At 37.9% G+C, this 22849-nt stretch overlaps 1 protein-coding gene across 9 annotated transcripts in view; it reads right to left on the bottom strand.

Moving 5' to 3' along the window:
• Positions 1-22849, bottom strand: part of LOC143684063 (uncharacterized) — a 178899-nt gene that overhangs the window by 49422 nt on the left and 106628 nt on the right. For 2 of the 9 annotated variants that reach the window (XR_013175827.1, XR_013175830.1), the window contains exons 5-8: positions 16879-16988; positions 15320-15441; positions 14566-14668; positions 2618-2706 (exon numbers count right to left, since the gene is read on the bottom strand). Coding sequence is in view for 3 of the 9 variants with exons in the window: in XM_077160726.1 (XP_077016841.1) it covers positions 2662-2706; positions 11795-12151 (402 nt within the window). In the remaining 6 variants the exon portion in view is untranslated. Of the gene's footprint in view, positions 1-2617; positions 2707-4567; positions 4732-11794; positions 14669-15319; positions 15442-16878; positions 16989-22849 lie in introns of all 9 variants that reach the window. The other 7 variants (XR_013175831.1, XM_077160729.1, XM_077160726.1 and 4 more) reach the window with 5 other exon arrangements.

Raw genomic sequence — 22849 nt, 5'->3', positions numbered from 1 at the left:
ACTTCTAATATCATGTACATTTCCATAAAGAAAACTGAGAAGTAAGGGTTCTAATACTTATTTTGCTTGGCTCTCCAATTGCTAAAAAACAAAACAAAACATAAATCAGCTTTAGTTAAGGCAATACAATTTAGGAAAAACAAAATCTTACAGAATTTAAGGAGTAAAGAATAATACTGAACTTCAAGTACAATCCAACATCTTTCCTACCTTTGCTTACTTGGAGAGGCCAGTGACTCAGGTGAACTAGCCAATGGCCACAGACTTCAGTGCGCAGCTCAAAATAACTGTCTGTACCTCTTTTAAAAAACGTTAAAAAATAGAGAACTTCAAACTTTAGAAGAGTATATAAAATACTTAATTCCATATCTTTTAATATGAAAGCAAATAGGAAGAAGAAAAACAAACAGATCTCCTGGAAGCTATATACCAGATTGACTACTGGGGAGAAAAATGGAATTTTAAAAATATTTAGAAGTTTTCCAAAGCAGTTTAAAAGAGCAAAAAAACCTTTCTTAGCAACTGATGATTTAAGTCCGATGCATTATCAATAATGTTGGGTACAGCAGCACCGTCCAATAGCACTTTCCATGACGATGAAATATTCTCTGCCAGTGTGGCAGCCTTGGCATTGTGCCACCTAAGCACTTCAAGTATGGCTAGTGCAATTCAGGAACTACAATTTTAATTTTACTTAATTTTATGAAATCTAAATTTAAACGGCCACCCGTGGCTAATGACTACCGTATTGGACAGTTTAAAGGTCTACAGATTTTACATCACCGAACAGGGGCTTTTAAACATCTCAATCAGGTTGTCTCCATTTGTTATGAGTAGATTTCAACATAAGTCCTTTGGCCCTATGAAACAGGCTTGGAAAGGCTGTTTGCACATTACTCGTTTAAATCAATAAGGGATTAGGCAAAAATTTTCAAGGGATATTGCACAGTGCAGGAGGTCTTTCTGAAAATACTTCTTTGTATTTGAGTACAGTGCCTGTGGACTGGGATAGGACTCTGGAGATTATTTTGCAGGAAAGGAGGGCAACGTTGCTACTTAGTGGCAGAATTGGTAAAGCATCAGTTCTTTAACAACAACAACAAACAAAACTATTTTCTTAGAATTGAGCATGTCTTGCTTATTCATCTGAAACTTTATAAGATGTGAAAAAGTTTAAAATCTTATATAATGTTTCTCTGGGGTTTTGTTAGTCTGAAGCAGAACATCATAGTTATTTTGGAAATATTGCTACAAATGTATGAGCGTTAGAAACGAAGGGCTTCCAAACACAGCAGAAACTCCTTGGATTAACTGTTCCACATCTTCCATTGTAGGGCTGATGGGATATTACGGACAAATAGCCAGTACTCTTACAATGTAAAATAAAGCTTCCTGTCTTAGTACGTTCCTTACTAGGATATGTATCTTAATGCAGTTTTTCCAGAACTAGATTTTTTGCAGAAGACATGCACAGGACAGCTTCACGAGCTTAACTACACCTCAAAAGAATAAGAAAAATTAAAAAAAAAAAAAGTAAAGATATCCAGTGACAGAACTCTGTAGAATGTTACTATTTTTGTCTGCAAGATTAAAACTATCCTAAATAGTTTCCTAACACCACTGTGAAGTGCCTTCCCAGCAAGAGCTACCTACTTGACAATCTAGCAAAAAATAAAAAATAAAAAAAAGAATGTCGGCTCTGACTTTCTGTCTCCCCACCCACCTCCCCTCTACTTTGATAAAAAGTATTTTTTGTGTGATCCCATAACTGAAAAAAAGTTATGGGATCACAAAATCCTCAGAATGAGAGGAACTGCTCTTTTCAGTCTCTCTAGAAGGACTCGGGAGGTCGTGCTAATTTGGAAAACTGAGGGTTTGTTCTTTGAGTTGCATTTTTTTGGTGGGGTGGGGGAACCTATGAGTAGGGTATTCATTTTATGAATCATGTCTTAACAGGCCCATGGGATCGAACACGGACCTACAGAGCAGTCTCTGCCCAGCCCTGCACTCTCAACAAGAGTAGATGTCAGGCTATGTGGGGACTTGGCCATCACCTCCCATCTCCCATTGCCCTTTTTCCTTTATCTTACCATTAGGAGTAACGGCGGGAGTTTGTAAGACTGAGATTCTCAGGCATTTGGGTTTTCTGAAGGTCAGAAGATCAAGTTTTAAGGTTTATGGTCTTGATGCACATGCCTCTGGAAGTGAATGCTGGTAGGGAGGCCCCCGAACCCAACTGACAGAGCCCAGTCATTGCTCTCCTGGCCCTCCTAAGCCCTACAGGGATGCGCTGCACAGCTCAGTCACCTCCGGAACTATGCGCAGGGGGTTCTTGCTGCCGGGCTGCAAATCTCTCACATGGTGTAGCATCAGTATATGAATGCACACATTTCAGTCATTCTGGGGCTGTTCACATTTAAAATCATGTAAGCAAACATGCTTATAAACTGTGTATTGGAGGGGATGTGACAAGTCTGGAATTTCATTCTTCTCTGTTTCTTATGTTTCTGTCACTGGACCACGTACAGTATGTGTCACTTCTTGCATTACCTCCACTGCTTATGCATTAGAGAAAATTTACTGACAGATAACAATGCTATAGATGGGAGTCATTTACCTGGATGCAGACTTTCTTGGATGGCTTCAGTTTCAGTGACTTATTCAGACAAAAACCCAGTCATTTAAAGTCAGTTTATAATGTCTCATCTGGAAAGAAAAAAAAAAAGATTAAAATGATTCATTGAATATGGTCTATATATATATTTTTAACTTTACAGAGCAAGCATTACCACCGCATTTTAAAAGTGTTTTGAAGGGAATGGAACCATCTGGTCTACATCAAGAATATTTTCCCTTATTTAGAGTTAGGTTTACTAAGTGGCTTGCTATCATGAGATCTAGTTCTCATCCTCTCCACTTATAGTAAACATATTCCCTGATATCACTGAAGACATACACTATTAGAAGGGAGGAAAAAAAAGTTTTGGTGTAAAATAGAGCTGCCTTTACAGATACTTTCTGTAGATGTACATAAGAACTATTGTAATTGGAATGAATTTTCACCTGAGAATTTACAATTAAACTTTGCTAAATGAGTCCATCTCCTTCTTAACGAGTGTTATTGTACCATGATTTTTAAAAATCACCTTTAAAAAATTTTCTGTTTTTCTTTTTCACAGCAGTAATCCCTGCATGTGGCACAAATGTCAAGTTACAGAAGAATATAAAATAAAGTCTCCTAGCCCTCTCTAACCTGCTCTCTGGATTCATTTCCCAGAGACACTCACTACTAAGCTTCTTATGTATCCTTTAGGAATTTTAAGAATATATATACACATGTGCATATCCATGTTTTTTTCTTTTATCCAAATGGAGTAATGATATTCTGCTCTTTGCCTTCTTTTTTCCCTTAGTAACATGACTTGCAGAGCTTTCTGCATTAGCATACATAAACTGACCTCACTCATTTTGATGACTATGCAGTATGCCATTCATTGCAATGATCTATAATAATATATTTGACCAGTTCCCTACTAATATGTCTTCATTTTTGTTTCCCTTTTGAACTGTTACAAAAATGCCTCAATCATTATTTTTATACATACACATTTTGAACTGATTTGATTATATACACACAAAAAACATATACATATTCTAAACAGCAGAATTCTTGGGGAAAATTATCTGCACGCTCTAAGTTTTTAATCGCTATTTACAAAATGTCCTCTATAAAGGTTACACTAATTTATGATATCAAAAATCCAGCTTTTTATCCAATTCTAATTTTTTTCTCGATATAAGTGAAAAAGTTTTGATTTATATTTTTAGTTTATAAATGAGGTTCAGCTTCTTCTCGTTTTCTTTTTTTATTAGAGAAATTGTATATTTACAGATAAATCATGCAGAAAATACAGAGCTCTTATTACTCCCTGCTATTAGAAACACCTTATATTAGTGTTGTACATTTGTTACAATTGATGAAAGAATATATAATTGTACAATTAACTATAGTCCATGGTTTACATTATTTGCAATTATTCTCCTACTAATTTTCCAAGTCATGGTTTTTGCTCAATTTTCAATTATGTTGCTCATTGATTTCTTATTATAGAGTTCATGTTATGTTAAGAAAACTGCCATTTTATATTTAATGCATGGCAAGTAGATTTCTAGTTTGTTAATCTTTTTAACACAGTGCTTTTTTCCTTGCCTGGGCAGGCACCAGGAATTAATACAGTGTTTTTTTATCATCTAAAAGTTTCAGTTTTTTACATGGCTAAGTTTGTTAATATTTCTCTTTATGGATTTGGTTTTAAATACAAAATTGTTTAAAGTTGAAGAGTTATTCAAGAAGATTGTGTATGGGTACTTAAAAAAAATGAACACAAACTTTACATAGCATTATCTGTTATATAGAAGAATTTGTTATTAGAGGGATCTATTTTTGCCCTTATTTCATGGCTGTTTAATTGTTAAATAGCAAAAGAAATTTCTCATAGGATGATTTCTCCTACAAAGCACTACTATGGTGGGAATTCTGTGGACTCTTCTGTAAGGCTTCGCTTACCACAGGAAAATAAAATATCAGATTTGCAGGGAGCATTCTCCACAGAGCTAACAGTGCTGGTCTCAGGCCTGAAATCCAGAGTGGATTATAAGGAATGCAACAGAAATTCCAAGACAAACAGCAGATAAGAAGTATAAATGCAATCACGTTCATTAAAGGAAGTTCTGAAAGTCAAAAACGAAAAAAAATCATTTTTTTGTGATTTTAACAACCCAAAGCTTTTAGAATTTATCTTTTTCCTAGTGTTTCTTTTCTCCTCCACAAACACGAGAAGATCATAAATGATTTTACTCGCTAATCAGTGCTGACAAAACTCAGTTATTTTCATGAGGACATTGGCGACCAAAGTACAAACTTAATGACACCTGGACAAGACTCTCTGTCACCACGCACACCATCCCCTCCCTATGCATACACACAAATATGGATCACTCATGATACATGTTTTATATATTGATTTATTTACCTATGAGGATGTTCTTGGTCATTACATTTTTTTCAAACACCACTCTTAACGACAGTGTAATATTCTATTATACGACTTAACCTAAGTTTAAAACAATAGGGATAGGGAATTTAAAATAATAGGAATAGACAGATGTCTATTTTTCTCCTAAGTACATTCTGTTAACTCAGCAGATCAAAGGGCAGGGCATATGCTCAGAAAATCATGATGCAGGAATCACATCCTTTCCTGATAAAGCTGTGGCAATTAACTGCGGTGAAGGTTAAGGGCTGGGAGACATCATGGCACAACATGTTTTATGTGGCGTGACATCATTTGAATGGAAAGAGAGGTGATTAAAGGTGGGCTAATGGCACTATCTTGTTCCAGGTGCATACTGTGTAGCTGTAAAAGCATGTGAAATGCATGTGAATTAAATAACGAGAAGAGTTAGGGTCAAAAAAGGGAAGAAAAGAAAATGTGATGATAAAATTGTGAGCGTACGAAGTTTACTAAGAAGAAAGTCTGCAAGGCTTTTTGTTTTCCTAACCTATTTAGAGAAAATCCTGGCACAAATTATACTCAGTCACACGATCACAAATATTTGGATTTAGTGAGACCAGTGGGACACAAACAGGTGATAAAGGGAACCATCAGCACTTTATCATTTACTGGCATTAAGAAACTCTGCCTGTTCTATGTAGGTCATCTCCTTCCTATCACTTTCCCTTCCCAGCTCCCACGGCGTGCCATTACAGCAGCTCATTTTTAAGGCAGACTCTGCACCATTGGTGCTGCTTGTATATCTAAAGCCACAGATCCAAGCAGCTGGTGAAATTATGACCCCAAGGATGTCCTTTAATCACTTAGAGGATGATGGTGGCTTGGTTCTGTTGGCAAATCTCTCCTCTCAAACATGATTACAGGGAATCATGTAGACTCACTTCAATTTTTTTTTGACCAACATCAATGAACCCCTTTCAAAACAGCACCCAATTGCTGGATCCAGCTGACAGCTGTGAGAGGGTCTGCCGTGTGGTGGGAGAAGTTGTTCGGGACTGAATCATTTGGAGAGTCACAGATGTATACATCTGTCTATTCCTGTTCTTTTAAATTCCCATTAGATTAAGTCATAGAATAGAATATTACACCGTCATTAAAAGTGGTGTTTTAAAAAATGCAATGGCAAGGAAAAAAATCTCATAAGTAAGTAAATGAATATATAAAACTATGTTCAACTACAGTTCTGTAAACTGTGCTTGCAGACAGAAAGGTGTTTATTGTAGAAGCTGAAAAAGTGATATATATATATATTTTTTAAGTTGACATGCCAAACAATTTATGTTCATATAAGGAATGGCATGTTTAATTCAAAATGGAGCTCTCTTTATAGCATCAAAAAACACCTAAAACGAGAACAATATATTTTAGATTATGAATATTTAGATTTTAGAACACTAGAGATACCAAGACTTTTTTAACTAGTAGGCTGTCCTAGTGCTAATATTTATTTTCCAATTAAAGAAGGAATCTCTAGAACCTTTGATTATTGAATTTAAAGGTAAGATGATAGACAAATATGATAATTAAAAGAAAAACAGATTTTTTTTTTAGGAGGGAAACAGGTCTGATTTCAAATAATAAATTTAAATAACTTTTTCAGTTGGCCTTAAAAAACTGGCAGCCTCGTGTAGAGTAGATTGTGTAACTTAGAGCAGGGGCTTTGGAATCAGAAGTCCTGTGTTTAAATCTTGGCTCCTACCAGTTTCCACGCTTGGGTGAGCTTTGGACCCCGTATCCCAACGCAGTATCCCAACCTATCAAATGAGGCCAAAGCTGTGACCACTCCACAAGGTTGTTGTAGGATTAAATAAACTACAACATTTCAAGATTGAACTCGGTATTTGGCCTGCTGCCTGTGCTCTGTAAATATTGCTTTGTTAAAAATGTTAGTGTGTTAAAAAGCCAAAGAAATAGGCTTTAGGGAATCGCTCTAACGAAACCACAGTTACTGGAGACTTATCTCCTCCAACTTTAACGTGCATTACAATCACCCAGAGATCTTACTAAAAGGTCGATTTTTATTCAGTGGGTTTGGGGCCTGAGATTCTGCATTTCTAACAAGCTCTAGAGGTAGATGCCCTTGCTGCTGGACTGCGGCTTTTGACATATGAAGTCATTATGGCTGGTTACTGTGAATTCGTAACATAGTTGTTCTCACACAGGAGAAATGGGGTATAGAGCAGAAAGGAGAGTGGGGATGATATATATAGATTTAACATGCTCCCCGGGTGATTCTATTAGGCTCAACCTACCTGTCCCCCAACACCTTAATAACCACAGATTTTGAAAAACTTCAACCATTTTTTCCTTTTCTTACTTTGTCCTCTACTTTCCCCTTGCCCAATACTGCTTTAGATTGAAAAATGGTACTAACAATTAGTTCCCCAACGAGCAAGACTAAAACATCAATTTTAAGTTATTCTATTGTCTGTAATAGGATAATAAACCTAAATGAGTTTAGAAAAACGGTTTCCCTCTGACATGTCTTCTAGAAGACAGGGAACTCAAAATGTATTTAACATTTTTCACAGCTTTACCCAAGAACAAACACACACATAACAAACAGGTGTGCAAGTGACTTTCGTGGAGCATTTACAATAAAATACAAGGATGATAGGATGTGACTCCCACAATCAAAGGAGTTATTAGCCCATGGGGTGGGAAGGCGGGGGTAAGTTGTGGTGATTAAGGAAGTGGCCAGAATCAAACAATGTGACCACGATATTTCATCCCGTCCAAAAGTCTGGTCAGAAAGAAGAGCTGTTTTAAAGTGGCTTCTCTTCTCAATGGCATGGAGATGTTAGAGAGACCCATAAATATACACACACTCAGTTTAACCAATTATCTTCCAAGGCAAACATGATTTTTATACTTTGCATGTTCTCAGGGCATCAGAGTATCACTCAAATCCACTGCATTCCCTCTGTAAGTATCTGCTGTTATTTCTGATATTTTTCATAGACATAATCTTTCAGTTTTTAAAGTAGATAAATGAGCTTTGATGAATACAAAACAAGAAAAATATCTAAAGAAATTTAGAGATCAAATTAACAATCAAATTATCTTTAAGAGCATGCTGTCATGTGTATTTTCCAATTTTCTTTAACCATTCAAGGTATTTAAAATCCATTGATCAAAATAAGATGTTAAACATCATACAGTGAAGAACAAAGCAGCTTATGTATGCATACAATCTGCAAGTAAATGCATGAAAGTTGACTGAAATGGAATGATTATTAATGCTATGATTCTAAAGTTTAATCACATCTAGAACTGGGATTTGAAATACAAAGTCACGCTGCAGTTATGAAAAACAAAGAATACCCACTTTTTACTCATTTTCTACACTTTCAAATTAGAAAATGTTCAAACGTGAGGCTAGGAACACAATTCAAAATATTGGAAGGAAACTATCAAAACTGACAGATTCTAGACATTTATGTCCACTTATGAAATTTAGATGCTGTACCCATTTAGGAATCCTTTTAGGAACCAAACCAAACCAAATTAAAAACAACAAAAACTTCAAATTTAGCTATGAAAAGAATGTAAAATAAAAGTTATATAGCATTTACATTACGGAGTGAATTCTTGCTTAGTAAGATATTTTAAGAGACAATTTTGTTTTTATGTGCCACAGAATTTTCATATTCAAAGAAGACAACTTTAGTTTTTATATGCAAAGGATTTTTTTTCCTCTCTGTGAACATCTCTGAATGATAATACAACCAACAGAGCTAGTAGCAAGATTCACTTGCCATTTCTGTGACTGTCCTAAATACGTATTTTGTTTTCTATAGCCAATGGTCAAATTCAACATTAAAGTAACAAGTAGAATATGAAACATCTGGAAAATGTATAGCTCTTTAGATTGTTTTGCTGTGATTAAAACATTTCCTTTTAGAGCTTTAATAGGATAACGGTAATCAACTGTCAAATTAGTTGAATAGCACCTTGAATCCCTATAGATTCTTATTGGTTTAAGAGAGATTTATCTATTGAATTCCTGAAAGCTTGATTTTTCAAAGTTAAAATTCATAATTTATGAATATAATAGAAAATGGTAACTACATGTAGGCTGGGGATGGAACAAAATTGACTTTTGGTTATGGGAGCTTTAGTGCACTGCTTTAATAAACACTTATGTGAAAAGGAACATGAAGCATATTATGTATTGACTTCAGATAATTTTGAAAGGGAAAAAAATTATTTTAAGCAAAATAAGAGCCCTTTCAATTGGTCATGCATTTAAAAGCTGACCTGTCCAACCTGCTGGATGAAATGGGAGAAAAGTGCTCTTAGCCTGGCTCTGGATACTTGTCATACTTTGTTGCTTTGGCTCCACAATTGTTTATTGCCACAGCTTTTTCATCTTTACAACATTCAACCTTCTTTAAACTTCTAAACAAAACTTAATTTACTAGCCTAATTGAGATACCATCTGGTTTTCCCCAGTCATAACTGAGCAGAAAAAGGACTAAACATAACTTTGGGGCTAAAGGGCTGGAGCTTGCATTTGGCAGCCAAAACATGTAAAAGTAATGGGATTTTATCTTTTTCTCTATCAAAAATTTGGAAGCAAAATACAACAATACTCAGTTATCTGCATAAAAAGGGCACTATGACAGCACGGATAAAACTACAGGAGACACATCATACATTTAAATACAAGTTTCAAATTCCTTTTCAGCTAGGTATTTTATTTGGGATATGGATAAGTGGCATATTGACTCTTTCTGTCATTAATTTCCCTTCAGCTTAAGGCAACTAATTAATCATAGTGATAATAACAATAATAAGCAGCAACAGAAAAAAAAAAAAGGGAAAAACAACACTGCACACATAGACACACAATTCTGATCCCAAACTAGAAAGAAAAGAAATAAAAAATTAAGAATCCAGAACACACACATTTCTCCCTTTCGAACAATGAATCAGGGTAAGAGAGGGAGAGTAAAGAAGTGAGCTCAGAGTGCTGGGAAACAGGGAACATTGGCGCAGTATCAGTGCCTGAAAGACATAAATCTCAAGGAAGACAAGTCTCCCCTTGGCATGGGGAAAACCAGTTGTCTTCTGGGTTGGATGATGGAACAGTTGATTCAGTTTAAGGTCAAAGAAGAGCCAAATCAGAAATCAAGGCCTCTCATGATGGGAATAAAGAACAATGAAGTCAGAAAAGAAAAGGGAGAAAAGGTGGAAAACAGACTTGAAACTAACTAATAGTCAGGAAACTTCAGCAAATGTTGAGACCCAGAACCTCGGAGTGACTGCCTGAGCCATGAGCCATATTATAGGAATGGCCACCTTAATTTAGGGCCCATGGAGCTATTATTGGGAAACAGTGATTTTTTCAGAGAAGATGATTTAACAAGAGAGTTATTTACATTGTTTTAAGGAATCCAAACATGGGCTAAAGGATAATTGTTATTGGCTCTTATTTTTTAAGCAAGAACCAGGTAACAAAAGGAATCAAAGAATTTTGTCACTGCAAGGAACCCTTGAGATTATCTAGTTTAAGCCCTTCACTTTATGGGCAGGAACCTGGACGTTCAGAGTTTCTAGGTAGTTAGCTAGGAGAGCTGGATCTCCCATTTGGGACCACTATACCTCCCCAGCCCCTGGCCCTCCTGGCAGGACGGCTGGTGGAGAGGAAGAGGGGGGAAACAGGTATCACCAGGAATCCACCACAGCCCTGAGACAGCATTATCCATCTGGGGCTTTGATCCATAGGGAGACAGTAATGGAGGGAAGGACACATGGCAAACAAAAAGTATTTTCTTTTTCAGAGAACGCTTATGAAGTAGGATTAAAGCTTTTGCTGAGGGGAATAAAAGCCCAGTGTCCCAGAACTCTCAGGCGGTAAATACCCAAAGAAACTTATTGGCGGTGACGCATCTTCAAGAGGAGAAACAAATTGCTCAAGAAATTCAGAACAGTGGCTTGCCAGATTTCTTGCCTCTCTCGTTGTTCCTTTCTTTTTTTCCCCAATAACACTGGAAATAAATACATCCACATCCCAAATGTGATTGCGGGGAAAAGTGAGGACCTAATTTTTACTGTAAGATGAGAAGGTTCCTTGGGTTTTGGTAGTTAATGATGCCATCAGCAAACAAAGATTAGGTAAAGAAGCGGCTCCAAGTAGGTGCAATAGACAGGTCTAAAGATTGGCTCTTCAAAAAAAAATGGGGCACTGCTTTAGGGAAAACTTCCTGAAGTCTTGGGAGAATGTAGCAGGCTTCTCTCCCCGCAACGTGCTGGATCAAAGGGCACCTGGGAATTTCTGAGACCGGGAGAGTTTCATCCAGGTGACAGCGGCGCCCGGTGCCCGGAACCCCTGGCTTGGACCGTGGGGAAGGACAAGGATGCGTGGTGGCAGGGCATCGCCGCGGAAGCAGAGGGGATGCTAGGAACACTTTTAACTTCACTTCAGAAGCACTGTCATGGTTAAGGACCAGCGTAAGCTAAAAGCCTCGGGAAGAAAGTTTACTTGGTCGAATATCAGCACCATCTTGCTCGTACTTGAAAGAGGCTCGGCAAATCGGGACAAAATTTCCGGGCAAACCAGCCCAGTTTTTTCCCTCCAAACCTAGACTCCCTCCACCAGATTTGGGGAAAGGCTCTGGGATGGGAGCTGCCAGAACTCTGATCGCGCTCTCCCAGGTCCCCAGGAGCCCCCAGAACAGCCGCCCGCAGTTAAGACACCTGGACACGGAGCTTACCCTCCCCGGCCGCGACAGCCCCCAAGTCTCACCGGGCAGTCGGCGCGGACTCACTCCCGCGCGCCCCAGCTGCGCCCACGTCGGGTGGCAAGGTGGCAGCGGCGCGGCTGCAGGGCTTCCTCCCGGCGACCCGGGGTCCGGGCTCCACGCAGTCACCCTCGCAGCCCGCTCCAGCTGCTCCCCGTCGGTGGCGACCACGGCCGAGCCTGGGCTGTTCTGCGTGTGTTCGCCCGGGCACCCACGCCGCCGGCCGCCTCGGGCCGCAGACGCAGGAATCCTCCGCGTCCGGACAGCCCCGCATTTATAGCGAGGGCGTGGCTGCGCCGCGGGTTCCAGGGGCGAGGTTCTGTTTTGCATTCTCTCCTCCTCCGCCCCGCCCCGGAGACCCTCCCGGCCCAGCCCCCCTCCTTCTCCAGCTGCTGACTGCTGCGGGGAGGTTGCCTCTGTCAACTCCGGGGTCACTTCATCATCACCTTGTCCCAGAACCACGCTTAGGGAGAGATCATTGCGAAGGGGAGGGAGCTGAGAGTGCAGGAATATATATATATATATGTACACCTTTGAAAATTTATGTGTGTGCGCATATATATATATAACTGAATCCTTTTAAGGATGAATTAGAGAACTTCCTGTACTTTCCTGTAACTCAAACTCTGACAGCGCGTTGCAGATAATAAATGGCATAGATTACTTTTAGGGTTATAAAGTGAAAGAGTCTATATTCATTTCCTTCTATTGAGCATGCTAGCCGAGTTGCATTATTTTATGTATAAAAAAAGAAAAGCTAAAAAAGCACAACATGACCAAATATTTAAGGACGAATTATGATCATTTTGTCAAAAACTCTTCTGAGAAATCGAACACTTACTAATGCATCATATGAGTCCAGTGTTACCGCGGTACCAAAACTGAATGAAGAAATCACAAATACAGTTCAGTATCTCTTATGAATATAGACATAAAATCTTTGACAGAATACTAGAGAAATGAAGTTCAGCAACATGTAAAATAGGTTATGCAGCGTAACCAGATGAGACACATATCAATAGAATAAATGACAAAAAATCATACCATCATCTCAGTAGATCAGAAAAGGTAGCTGATAAAATCCAACACCTTTTCATGATAAAACCAGCCAACAAGCTGAAAGCAGAAAGGAACTTTCTCCAACTGTAAAGACCTTTTACAGGAAAACCCAGTACATCCTACTTAATGCTGGAAGACTGAGTGATCTCCTCCCTAAGATCTGGAGCAAGGCAAGGATGTCTGCTCTTGCTATTAATTTTTAACATTGTATTAGAGGTTCTAGCCAGGAAAATGTAGGCAGGAAGGTGGTGGTATGCTATGTTAAAAATATTGAAAGAGAAATCCAGCCAACCAATAATTCTATACATGGCAAAACTGTCCTTCAGAAATGAGGGAGAGTTTAAAATATTTTCAGATATACAGACACTGAGAGAGTTTGTGGACAATACAACTTTTATACAAGAAATACTAAAGGAAACACTTAACTGAGAAATATCAGTAAGGGTAAAAAAAGAAGTAAAATATGATATATCAGAATAAAGTCATGACACATGAAACAATATTACCTTGTGAATATTTCTGGCTAACTAATAAAGTTAACCAGAAAGAAATGGAATGCAATATACCAGAATCAGAATGGTTTTTAAAAAGGGGAATTTAATAAGTTGCTAGTTTACAGTTCTAAGGCTGAGAAAATGTCCAATAAAAGCAAGTCTATAGAAATGGCCAATCAAAGGCATCCAGGGAAATATACCTTGGTTCAAGAAGGCCGATGAAGTTCAAGGTTTCTCTCTCATCTGGAAAGGCACATGGTGAATACGGTCAGGGTTCCTTTCTCAGTTGGAAGGGCACACGGTGAACCCAGCGTTATCTGCTAGCTTCTTCCCTCCTGGTTTCTGGTTTCATGAAGCTCCCCAGGAGGCATTTTCCTTCTTCAGCTCCAAAGGTTGCTAGCTTGTGGACTCTCTGCTTCATGGTGCTGCAACATTCTCTGCTCTCTCTGAATCTCCCATTCTCCAAAATGTTTCCTCTTTTACAGGACTCCAGTAAACCAATCAAGACTCACCCAAAAGGATGGAGACATGTCGTCACCTAATCCAGCTTAACAACCGCTCGACTAAATCTCATCATTCAGGGAGATAATCTGATTATAGTTTCAAACATACAGTATTGAATAGGGATTATTCTACCTTTATGAAATGGGATTTTGATTAAAACATGGCTTTTCTAGGGGGCAAACATCCTTTCAAACCAGCACAGACATGTATGACACTAGAAGGAAAGATAGAAGATAAAGACTGGGACGTATAACTTAGTGAAACCTAGAGTGGACAGTGATGGTGATAAAATGCACAAATATAAGAATGTTTTCCCATGAGGAAGAACAAATGACTGTAAATAGTGTAAGGTATTGAAATTGGGATGGTATGAAGATGCAAATTAGGATCTATAGTGAACAGTAACACTGTAATAGCCTTTCATTAAGTGTAACAAAGGCAATATATCAGAGCTAAATGTCAGTAAGAGAGGAGTATATGGAAAGGGTATGGGTTTTTGATGTTATTATTGTTTCTCCTTTTTATTTTACTCTGTTATTTTATTTTAATTTTTTCCCTCTTCTTTCTTTGCAGAATAAATGGAAGTGTCTTCATATAGATTATGGTGTCATAAATGCTTAACTATGTGATTATACCAAGAACCACTGATTGTTTACTCGGCATGGATGTATGATATGGAAGACCCACCTTGAATGGCTGCATCACATCTCCATGGAAATAATCTCATCAAAATGTTCCATCCAACAATGGATCTTCTCCCACAAGACTGGATTAGAAGAATGTGGCTTTTCTGGGGGTACATAAAAGTTTCAAACCAGCACAGAATGTGAATAAAACTGTTTAAAAATAAACAGAGGCATACAAGTGCTTGAGGAAATGTGCAGAAAGGTGTCCCTAGTCACTGTTGGTGGGGAGTAGAGTGGTGCAGCCCCTCAGGAGGGCAGTGTGCTGGGTCCATAGGACGCTAAGTATAGGGTTGCCATATGAAGCTGCAACCTTGTATTAGGAATACACTCAGAAAGACTGAAAGCAGGGACAAGAGTGGACATTTGTACACTGGTATTTATGTGGCATTATTCATGTGTTGCAATGTATGGAAGTGGCCTAAGGGTACATCAGCTGAAGAATGGAAGGTGAACGTGGTGTTTACATCAAATGGAATACTGAGTGACTGCAAGAAGGAATGAAGTTGTGAGGCATGCAACTTGGTGAATGAAACCTGGGGACAGAACGCTGTGTGAAATAAGCCAGAAATGAAAAGACAGATATTATAATTCCTCACCAATATAGACTAACTACCATGTACAAACTATGAGATTGAACGCAAAAGCACAGGTTATCAGGGGGAAAGCTTATTGTAAAGGATCCTTGATTGTAAGCTCTTACAGCAGTCAGATCTATTCCTGAGTTGTAACTTATTCATAAATTAGGAGATGCTCACGTCTTTGTGTGTAACCTGGTCATTCCACGGTACTTCAGGTACCTGTGTGACACCTGAGGCTCAGTGCTAGAGTTCTGCAGCCATGAAGTCAGCATTATCCCATAGAGCAACTGTTTAAAAATCTGAAAAAGATGTCAGACTTCAATTAGAGTTATGAATGAACCAGATCTAGATAAGACTAAAGTAAGTCAGACTAAAGGGTAAAGGATGACATTGACAGTTTTTTAAAACTTAACTTCTGGGTGAGACCAATGGAAAAGGTGTTTATTTGGTGTAAAACTTATATTTGTGGTAGCACACTAATTTAACTTCTATGGTTGGTTTATTCAAGCACCATACTTACATAAAATCTTTAATAAGGATTGAGACCATGCTGGTTTATGCAGGTTAGTGTGATGCCTCAATACATCCCAAACTAATCTGGGCATAAGATAAAAAAGTGTTTGCAAAGTCCCCTGAAGGAATGTGGAAAATGTGGAAATTTTAAACTTCCCCACCTGGGGAAGATCTTATATTCTTACAAGCATTGTGGACTGCCAATTTAATAGGTCATGCCCTCAACTTGGGGCTTGCCCTTATGAAAATTTTTCCCACAAAGGAGAAGCAAAGATAACATAATTATGCCTAAGTGTCACCCCCAGAAAACGTCTTTTGTTGCTCAGATGTGGTCTCTCTATTTAAGCCAATTCTGCAGGTAAAGTCACTACCCACAGCCCTATGTGAGGCATGACTACTGGGGATGAGCCTAGTCCTTGCATTGTGGGATTTAGAAATACTTCTTGTCAAAAATGGGCAAAGAAACAAAACAAAATGAAATTTCAGGGACTGAGGAATTTCAAATAGAATTGAGAGGTCATTCTGGAGGTTATTCTTATGTATCATATAGATATTCCTTTTTAGTTTTTGGCATATTGGAGTAGCTAGAAGGAAATTCCTGTAACAGTTAACTGTAATTCAGTAGCTGTAATTCTTAAATATGATTGTATAACTATATAGCTTTTACTGTGTGACCTTGTGATTGTGAAAACCCTGTGGTTGATACTCCCTTTATCCAATATATGGGCATATGAAAAGACAATAAAAACAAAAATTAAATAAATGTCAGGGGGGAGATTTGGGAAATGGCATTTTTTTTGTGTTTTTAACTTTAACTCCTATTTTTCTTCTTATTTTTATTGTTTATAGAGTAATGAAAGCATTCAAAAATCAATCGTGATGATGAATGCACAACTATATGATGATATCCTGAACCCTTGATTGTGCATTTTGTATGATTATAAGGCATGTGAATATATCTCAATAAAATTACATTCATAAAAAATACTAGGGACTAAGGAAAAATATAAATTTTCTCTCACAGAATAGTAAAAAAAATCTTGAAAAGCAGCTTTGTCTTCCTTATTTAGCAACATCCTGCAGCTTACTGTTATCACTTTGGAAAGTACAAATGTAACCCTCCCTTTACATTAAACCCCAGCTCTGAGCATGCCAGGGGACTTGTTAGCATGCAACACTGTAACAATTTAAAAAGTTATAGTTGAAAGGAATAAATTACAAACCTTGCATCTATAGTTTGGATCTCAGGAGGAGAAGAGTATGTTACAACATCCCTTCGGTTTTCAGTTCATCTCTCCATGGCCTTCTGAGCAGCAAGGAACCTCCACATTCCCTTAAAGGGAATTTCAAAAGGTGAAATAAAAATGAAACTTTGAGAAAAACTTTTAGGTTTCTCTTGGGACCAGATGTAATTGTCACACACAATGCATGACCAATTTCCTTGATAGAAGCTGGCCTAAGTTTGCAGATGTTTTAGCAAAAGGAACTCTCCTTGGTGTTGCTGGGCTCACTTTAATTCCTATGTTTAACTTCCATGGAACACATCTCCACATAACTGCCAGTGTACTAAACTGATCAATCCAAAGGATGAGCTCATTTCCCTGACATAATTACTTATTTCAATATCTTAAAGACACAAATCTAAATTTATAATTTAGCATGGAATTAAATGTGAGTACACAATAACATTTAGAATAAAATTGCTGCCCCACTAGAAATATAATTGGGTGTTTTATTTGATGTACAAGCACACTATATTCAACTCTCTTACTTCACAAGAAGCTGTTTGATTATTTAAAGCTTGCACATTTCCCTTATTTATAAAGCCTAAATAACAACAGCTAGAATCTTCATAAACATCAACTGGCTAATGTGATCAATTTTATAAGATATGCAGTCACAACAGTGAAAGCCACATAAATCCTAGGACAAATTGAATTGACTTGAATTATTTTAAAGTATTTCAATTTCTTTCCCATGAGAAAAATTATTTATTATCCTAGAGAACTCTAGGATAAGGCAAAAGTAATATATATCTGCTATCTCTATTTCCTGCTCTTTGACCACTATGCCCCTGCTCAAAATAATATTTTCAAATTAGTATTCCACTTTCCCATCTGCTAAACATATTTATTGAATTGAAACACGTCCCATATCTTTTCACTCACACTTTATTTCTTGTGCTGATTTAAAAGAGAATATTTCAATATGATGAATGGTTAAGATAATAATAACTATGACTATTACATTATTATAATAGATTTTAGCAATTTATACATTCAATTAATTATAATTTGTAAAATTGCACAATGTTCTAACAAATTCTATATCTTTATTTACATTATTAAAGACTGCAGAAACAATAGCTACTTTTATTATCCATTGCCCCATTCTCTTATCACTTTCCCTATCAATTTGTTTCACTTTTTTAAAACTTCTTTCATTGTATAATTAAACACAAATACAAAGCAAAGAAAGAAAAAAGGCAATTGTATATGCTGGTGTCCATTCCAAAGTGTCTTTTTCCTATCCATTCAGGGCCAAATATATGGGTTTGGCTATTAATCCAAAATTGGTTATCTACAGTCAATAGTAGCTGGCCACACCCAAGAACCCTTTGAGTTCTTTTTTGGTCTTTGTCACGGCTACTCATCAAAGAGCCTCTTTTCTACTAAGCAGCAGAGCTTGTTGTCCTTGTAGACAGAGAGAGCTCAAATCTTAGGTATTTGTAATGGGTCTGTGCAATCTCAGCCCTTTCCTCAGATAATTTATATGCTTTCTTGACTAGGTTGTTAGCATTGTTACGGTATTAGTGTCTGAGGATTCTGAAGTTTTGCTAGCTATAAGAATATCATCTACATATTGAAGCAAATGTTTCTTATGCAGATTACTACCTGGAGACCTGGACAAGGCCTGTCCAAATAGAATAAGGATATTTCTAAAACCTTGAGGAAATATAGCCCCAGAATATTTCTGTGTAAGATTCTTCACACTTGAAGGGGAAAAGTTTCTGAGAATCTTTATCTAATGGGATGCAATAGAAGACATCTAAAACCAAAAACCAAGTGTATGCCTCAGAAATATTGATGAAGAGAGCATATAGAGTAAACCCTAGTTGGATGTGTATCTTCTATTATTTGATTTATAGCCATCAAACCTTGGTCAAGTCTGTAATCTTGAATCCATGGTGGGCTAGTTTGAAAGGATTTATGTATCCTAAAAAAGCCATGTTTTAATCTTAATCAATCTTGTGGGAACAATTGTTTCTTCTAATCCTTATTCAGCACCATAGATTTGAAATTTGATTAGATTATCTCCATGGAGATGTGACTCACCCAATTCTGGGTGTTAGCTTTTGAATAGAAGCATATATGACTCCACCCATTCCAGGTGGATCTTGAGTAGTTTACTGGAATCTTTTAAAAGGGGAAATGCTTTGGAGAGAGTTCCTTTTAAAAGACAAAAGAAAGCCACAGCAGAGCTGAGCAGAGCCATGGAAGAGCAATGAGGCTGAGAGCCCATGGTGCCACAGATCTTTGGAGATGATGAAGGAATATGTCTACAGGGCAGCTTCCTGAAACAGGAAACCTGGAGAGAAAGCTAGCAGACATCACAGTGTTTGCTATGTGCCTTTCCAGTTGAGAGAGAAATCCTAATTCAGCCTTTCTTAAGTAAAGGTAACTTCTTGTTGGTGTCTTTATTTGGAAATTTTATAGACTTGCTTCAATTAGGACATTTTCATAGTCTTAGAATTGTGGACTTGCAACTTAATAAAAGCCATTTAAAAGCTGTTCTGGGGCAGGCAACTGTGGCTCTATTCAGTCCTGGTGTCTGCCCATGTGGGGAAAAAAGGGTGTTCAGTTTCTGGCATACTGCATTCCAGAAGTTAGAAAACTAGAATACTTGGTTTTAGCACTGAGAAAATAATGGTATCAAAGTCTGATTGAGACAGTCTCATTAGAATCTATTCTATAATTCTGTTAATTAATGGCAATGAAATAATGTGCTCTCTGGCTTCTCATATAAGTGGATATTGTTTTAAATCTGGTGGAATGATGTCCAGCCACAATCTTACATGACTTCCTGAACATCTTTGGCTCACCCTAGGGGACCCCTTTAGCCCATACCTCAATATGAATTTGTTGCTTGATGTTTTGGGTACACTGATTCTTCCTGGGCAGACTGCTAGGCTTAAAATTGCTGCTTGCAAAGCACAGGTATGGATTGCTAGACTCTGTAACTTCATTTCATCAGGTTAGAAAGAGATATTGGCTTGCAAAGAAATTTGTAAGCCAATTGATGTTCTCTAATTTGCCACAACTTTGGGCACAATCTGTTATTAGCAACTCTAGACATGCCCAAAACAGTGATGGATTCCTTTGAAGTACAATTAAGCTTAGGATTTAAAATTGAATAAGTTGCTCCCATATCCACTGGGAAAGTAACTAGTTTTATACCCACTTGGAGTGAGATTTGATGTTCCAAGTGGGTGAACAGGATAGATTATTTCTTTACCGGTAGAAAATACCCCAGGTACTCATCATTCCAGTTCATTATCTTTATCTCTTGTCAGCTACGGGCATTAGGTTGCTGGTATGCATTTTGTTTCCTTTCATGTCAAGCTGCATCATTCCTTATTTCAGTAGACACATTGCTGCCAGAGACCATGGATTTCCCTGGGTCCACTGGAGTCTTGCATTTCACAGACTTCGGCTGCTTCACAGTCTTACTTAGGACTTCCCCTAAGAGATTAGCATTGAGGTTAGCTAGGTAAGTATATTGCTGCTTTTTTTTACATGCAGAATCCTGATGATAAAAATCTTTAAAGGTAATTTCCATAAGCTCAAATATTAGTTTACCTAGTTTTCTTCCAGCTTTTGCAATTTCCCAGAAATCTTGAGGGCAAAAAACTCTGGCAAATAAAGGACTGATTTATATTGTGCTTATTTATTTAGTTTTTAGGGTTTATTAGTAAACATGCATTAAGCCCTGCATACCCTCTTAGAAATCCTGAAGGGATTTCCTTTTGATCTTGGATGACTTCTTGTACTTTACTCAAGTTATTTTTTTTAAGCACCAGCTTACAGAGGTCCATTATAATGCAAGATTTACAATGATCCAATTTTGTCCTGGTGGCTTGTTCATTTGTACTCTAATGGGTGTCAGCTTATGGAATGGATAGGTTTTCCAGGGATGTGTACTGCATTTCTTAGGTTATTATTGCTTAAAGAATTACTGTGCTGTTTAAAACTGTCATGTACTCCAGAAAAAAACATGTTATTTTAACCCTCATTCAATCTTGTGGGGGCAGATGTGTTGATTTAATCCTGATCCAATATCGTAGGGTGGGACCTCCTGGTTAGGTTGTATCCTTGAAGAGGTGACACATCCAATTGCAGGTGTTAACTTTTGATTAGATTGAGATGTGTCTTCACCCATTCACAGTGGGTCTTAATTTGCTTACTGGAATCTTTAAGAAAACTCACAGAAAGGGGAAGAGGTCAGACCTGATGCAGACACAAACCTTTGAAGATACATGGAGTGTCAACACAGGTGCTCAGATAGCTAATACAGAGATTAGACATCTGGAGATGGAGAAGGAGCTGAGAGAGCCATTTGAACCAAGAAGTCTGTAGGAAAGAAACTTCCAACCCCAGGAGATGTTAAGCTAAGAGAAGAAACCCAAAGTTTTTCCCTTAGTAGCTAAGTGAGGATCCACAGATACTTAGAGAGGAAGCTGCTGCACTCAAAGACAGGAAGCACCAGAAGCAGGAACAAGGACCAACAGATGCCAGCCACATGCCTTCCCATGTGATAGACATTGATCTCTCTTAAGACTTAAGATACATTTTTCCGGATGTCTTAGTTTGGACATTTCAAAGGCCTTAGAGCTATAAACTTGCAAATTAATAAATCCCCTTTATAAAAGCCAATCCATTTCTGGTATATGGCATTCCAGCAGCATTAGCAAACTGGACAGATTTTGGTACCAGAGAAGTGGGATGTTGTGGTTTGCAAATACTAAAAATGTTGGAATGACTTTTTACATGGATAAAGAGAAGGTTCAGGAAGAATTGTGATATGAGTGATAGAGAAGGCCTATATTATTTTGAAGAGACTGTTAGAAACACAGACTCTAAAGATACTTCTGATGAGGCCTTAGCTAGAAATGCTAACTATGTCATACAAACTGGAAGAAAGGTGACCCTTGGTTTAAAGTGGCAGATAATTTGGCAAATTTGAGCACTGGTATTGGAAGGTAGGCAGCATTTGAAGTCCATAACCTGGGATACTTAGCTGAGGAAATTTTCAAACAAAATGTGGAAAATGCAGCCTTGTTGCTCCTTGGAGCTTATAAGAAAACATCACAGGAAAAGGATAAGTTGAGAAATGCACCCTTGGGTACAAAGAAACCAGAAATTGATGGTATTTAAAATTCTGGGCTTCCAGAGAGCAAGACCCCATAAAATAGAGCCCAACATGTGAATTTAAGCAAACATTAAACAAATAAGTCATGTCATAAAAAGCCTGGCTTGCAGATGGAGTTATCCAGAAAGGATTTGGGAAAAGTCTTATAGCTTGATGGCTTTGATTCCTGTATGCTACATGCTAAATCAAAAATATTTTTGTGAGATATGTATTAAACAGAACCACTGCTAGACTAGTCTAAAAGGACAGAATGAAGGAAAAATTGCTTCAAAGGCAGAATCATGGAAGCTAAATTATAGAGCCAGGAAATCGTGGATTAGGAGAGTAGATCCACTCATTTACATGAAAGGGTGAGTTTGCTCTTAAGGCAGAGGGCAAGCCTTCTGCCTCAATGTTCAGGAAGTTTTGGTGCTGCAGGCTTCACTCACTCAGAGTGAAGCCCATTTCTTGGATATCAGGGAGAGCCTGTGTGCCATCCATTGCTCTGATGGGGTTAAGAATGTGCCCTAAGAGGGAAGATAATCCAAGTGCTGCCCTGATGTTTGGAGAAGATAGAGCTGAGAATAAGGTGGTCTCCTCAATGTTCTCCAAGATTGCAACCCTCACCCCAGCATTTGGAGAGAGCAGGACCACTGCACAAACCCTTGGAAAGGGGGGGACTGCTGTTCTATCAAGGTTGATAATGATGTTCAGACTTTGAAATCAAATGCAATTTGTCTTGCAGGTTTTCGGAGCTGTTTGAGTTCTGTGAACCCACTTTTTCTT

This window comes from Tamandua tetradactyla, chromosome 5 (genome assembly GCF_023851605.1).
Source record: "Tamandua tetradactyla isolate mTamTet1 chromosome 5, mTamTet1.pri, whole genome shotgun sequence".
Taxonomy (NCBI): Eukaryota; Metazoa; Chordata; class Mammalia; order Pilosa; family Myrmecophagidae; genus Tamandua; species Tamandua tetradactyla.
The sequence above is the reverse complement of the archived record's forward strand: the minus strand, read 5'-3'. Positions and strand labels throughout refer to the sequence as shown.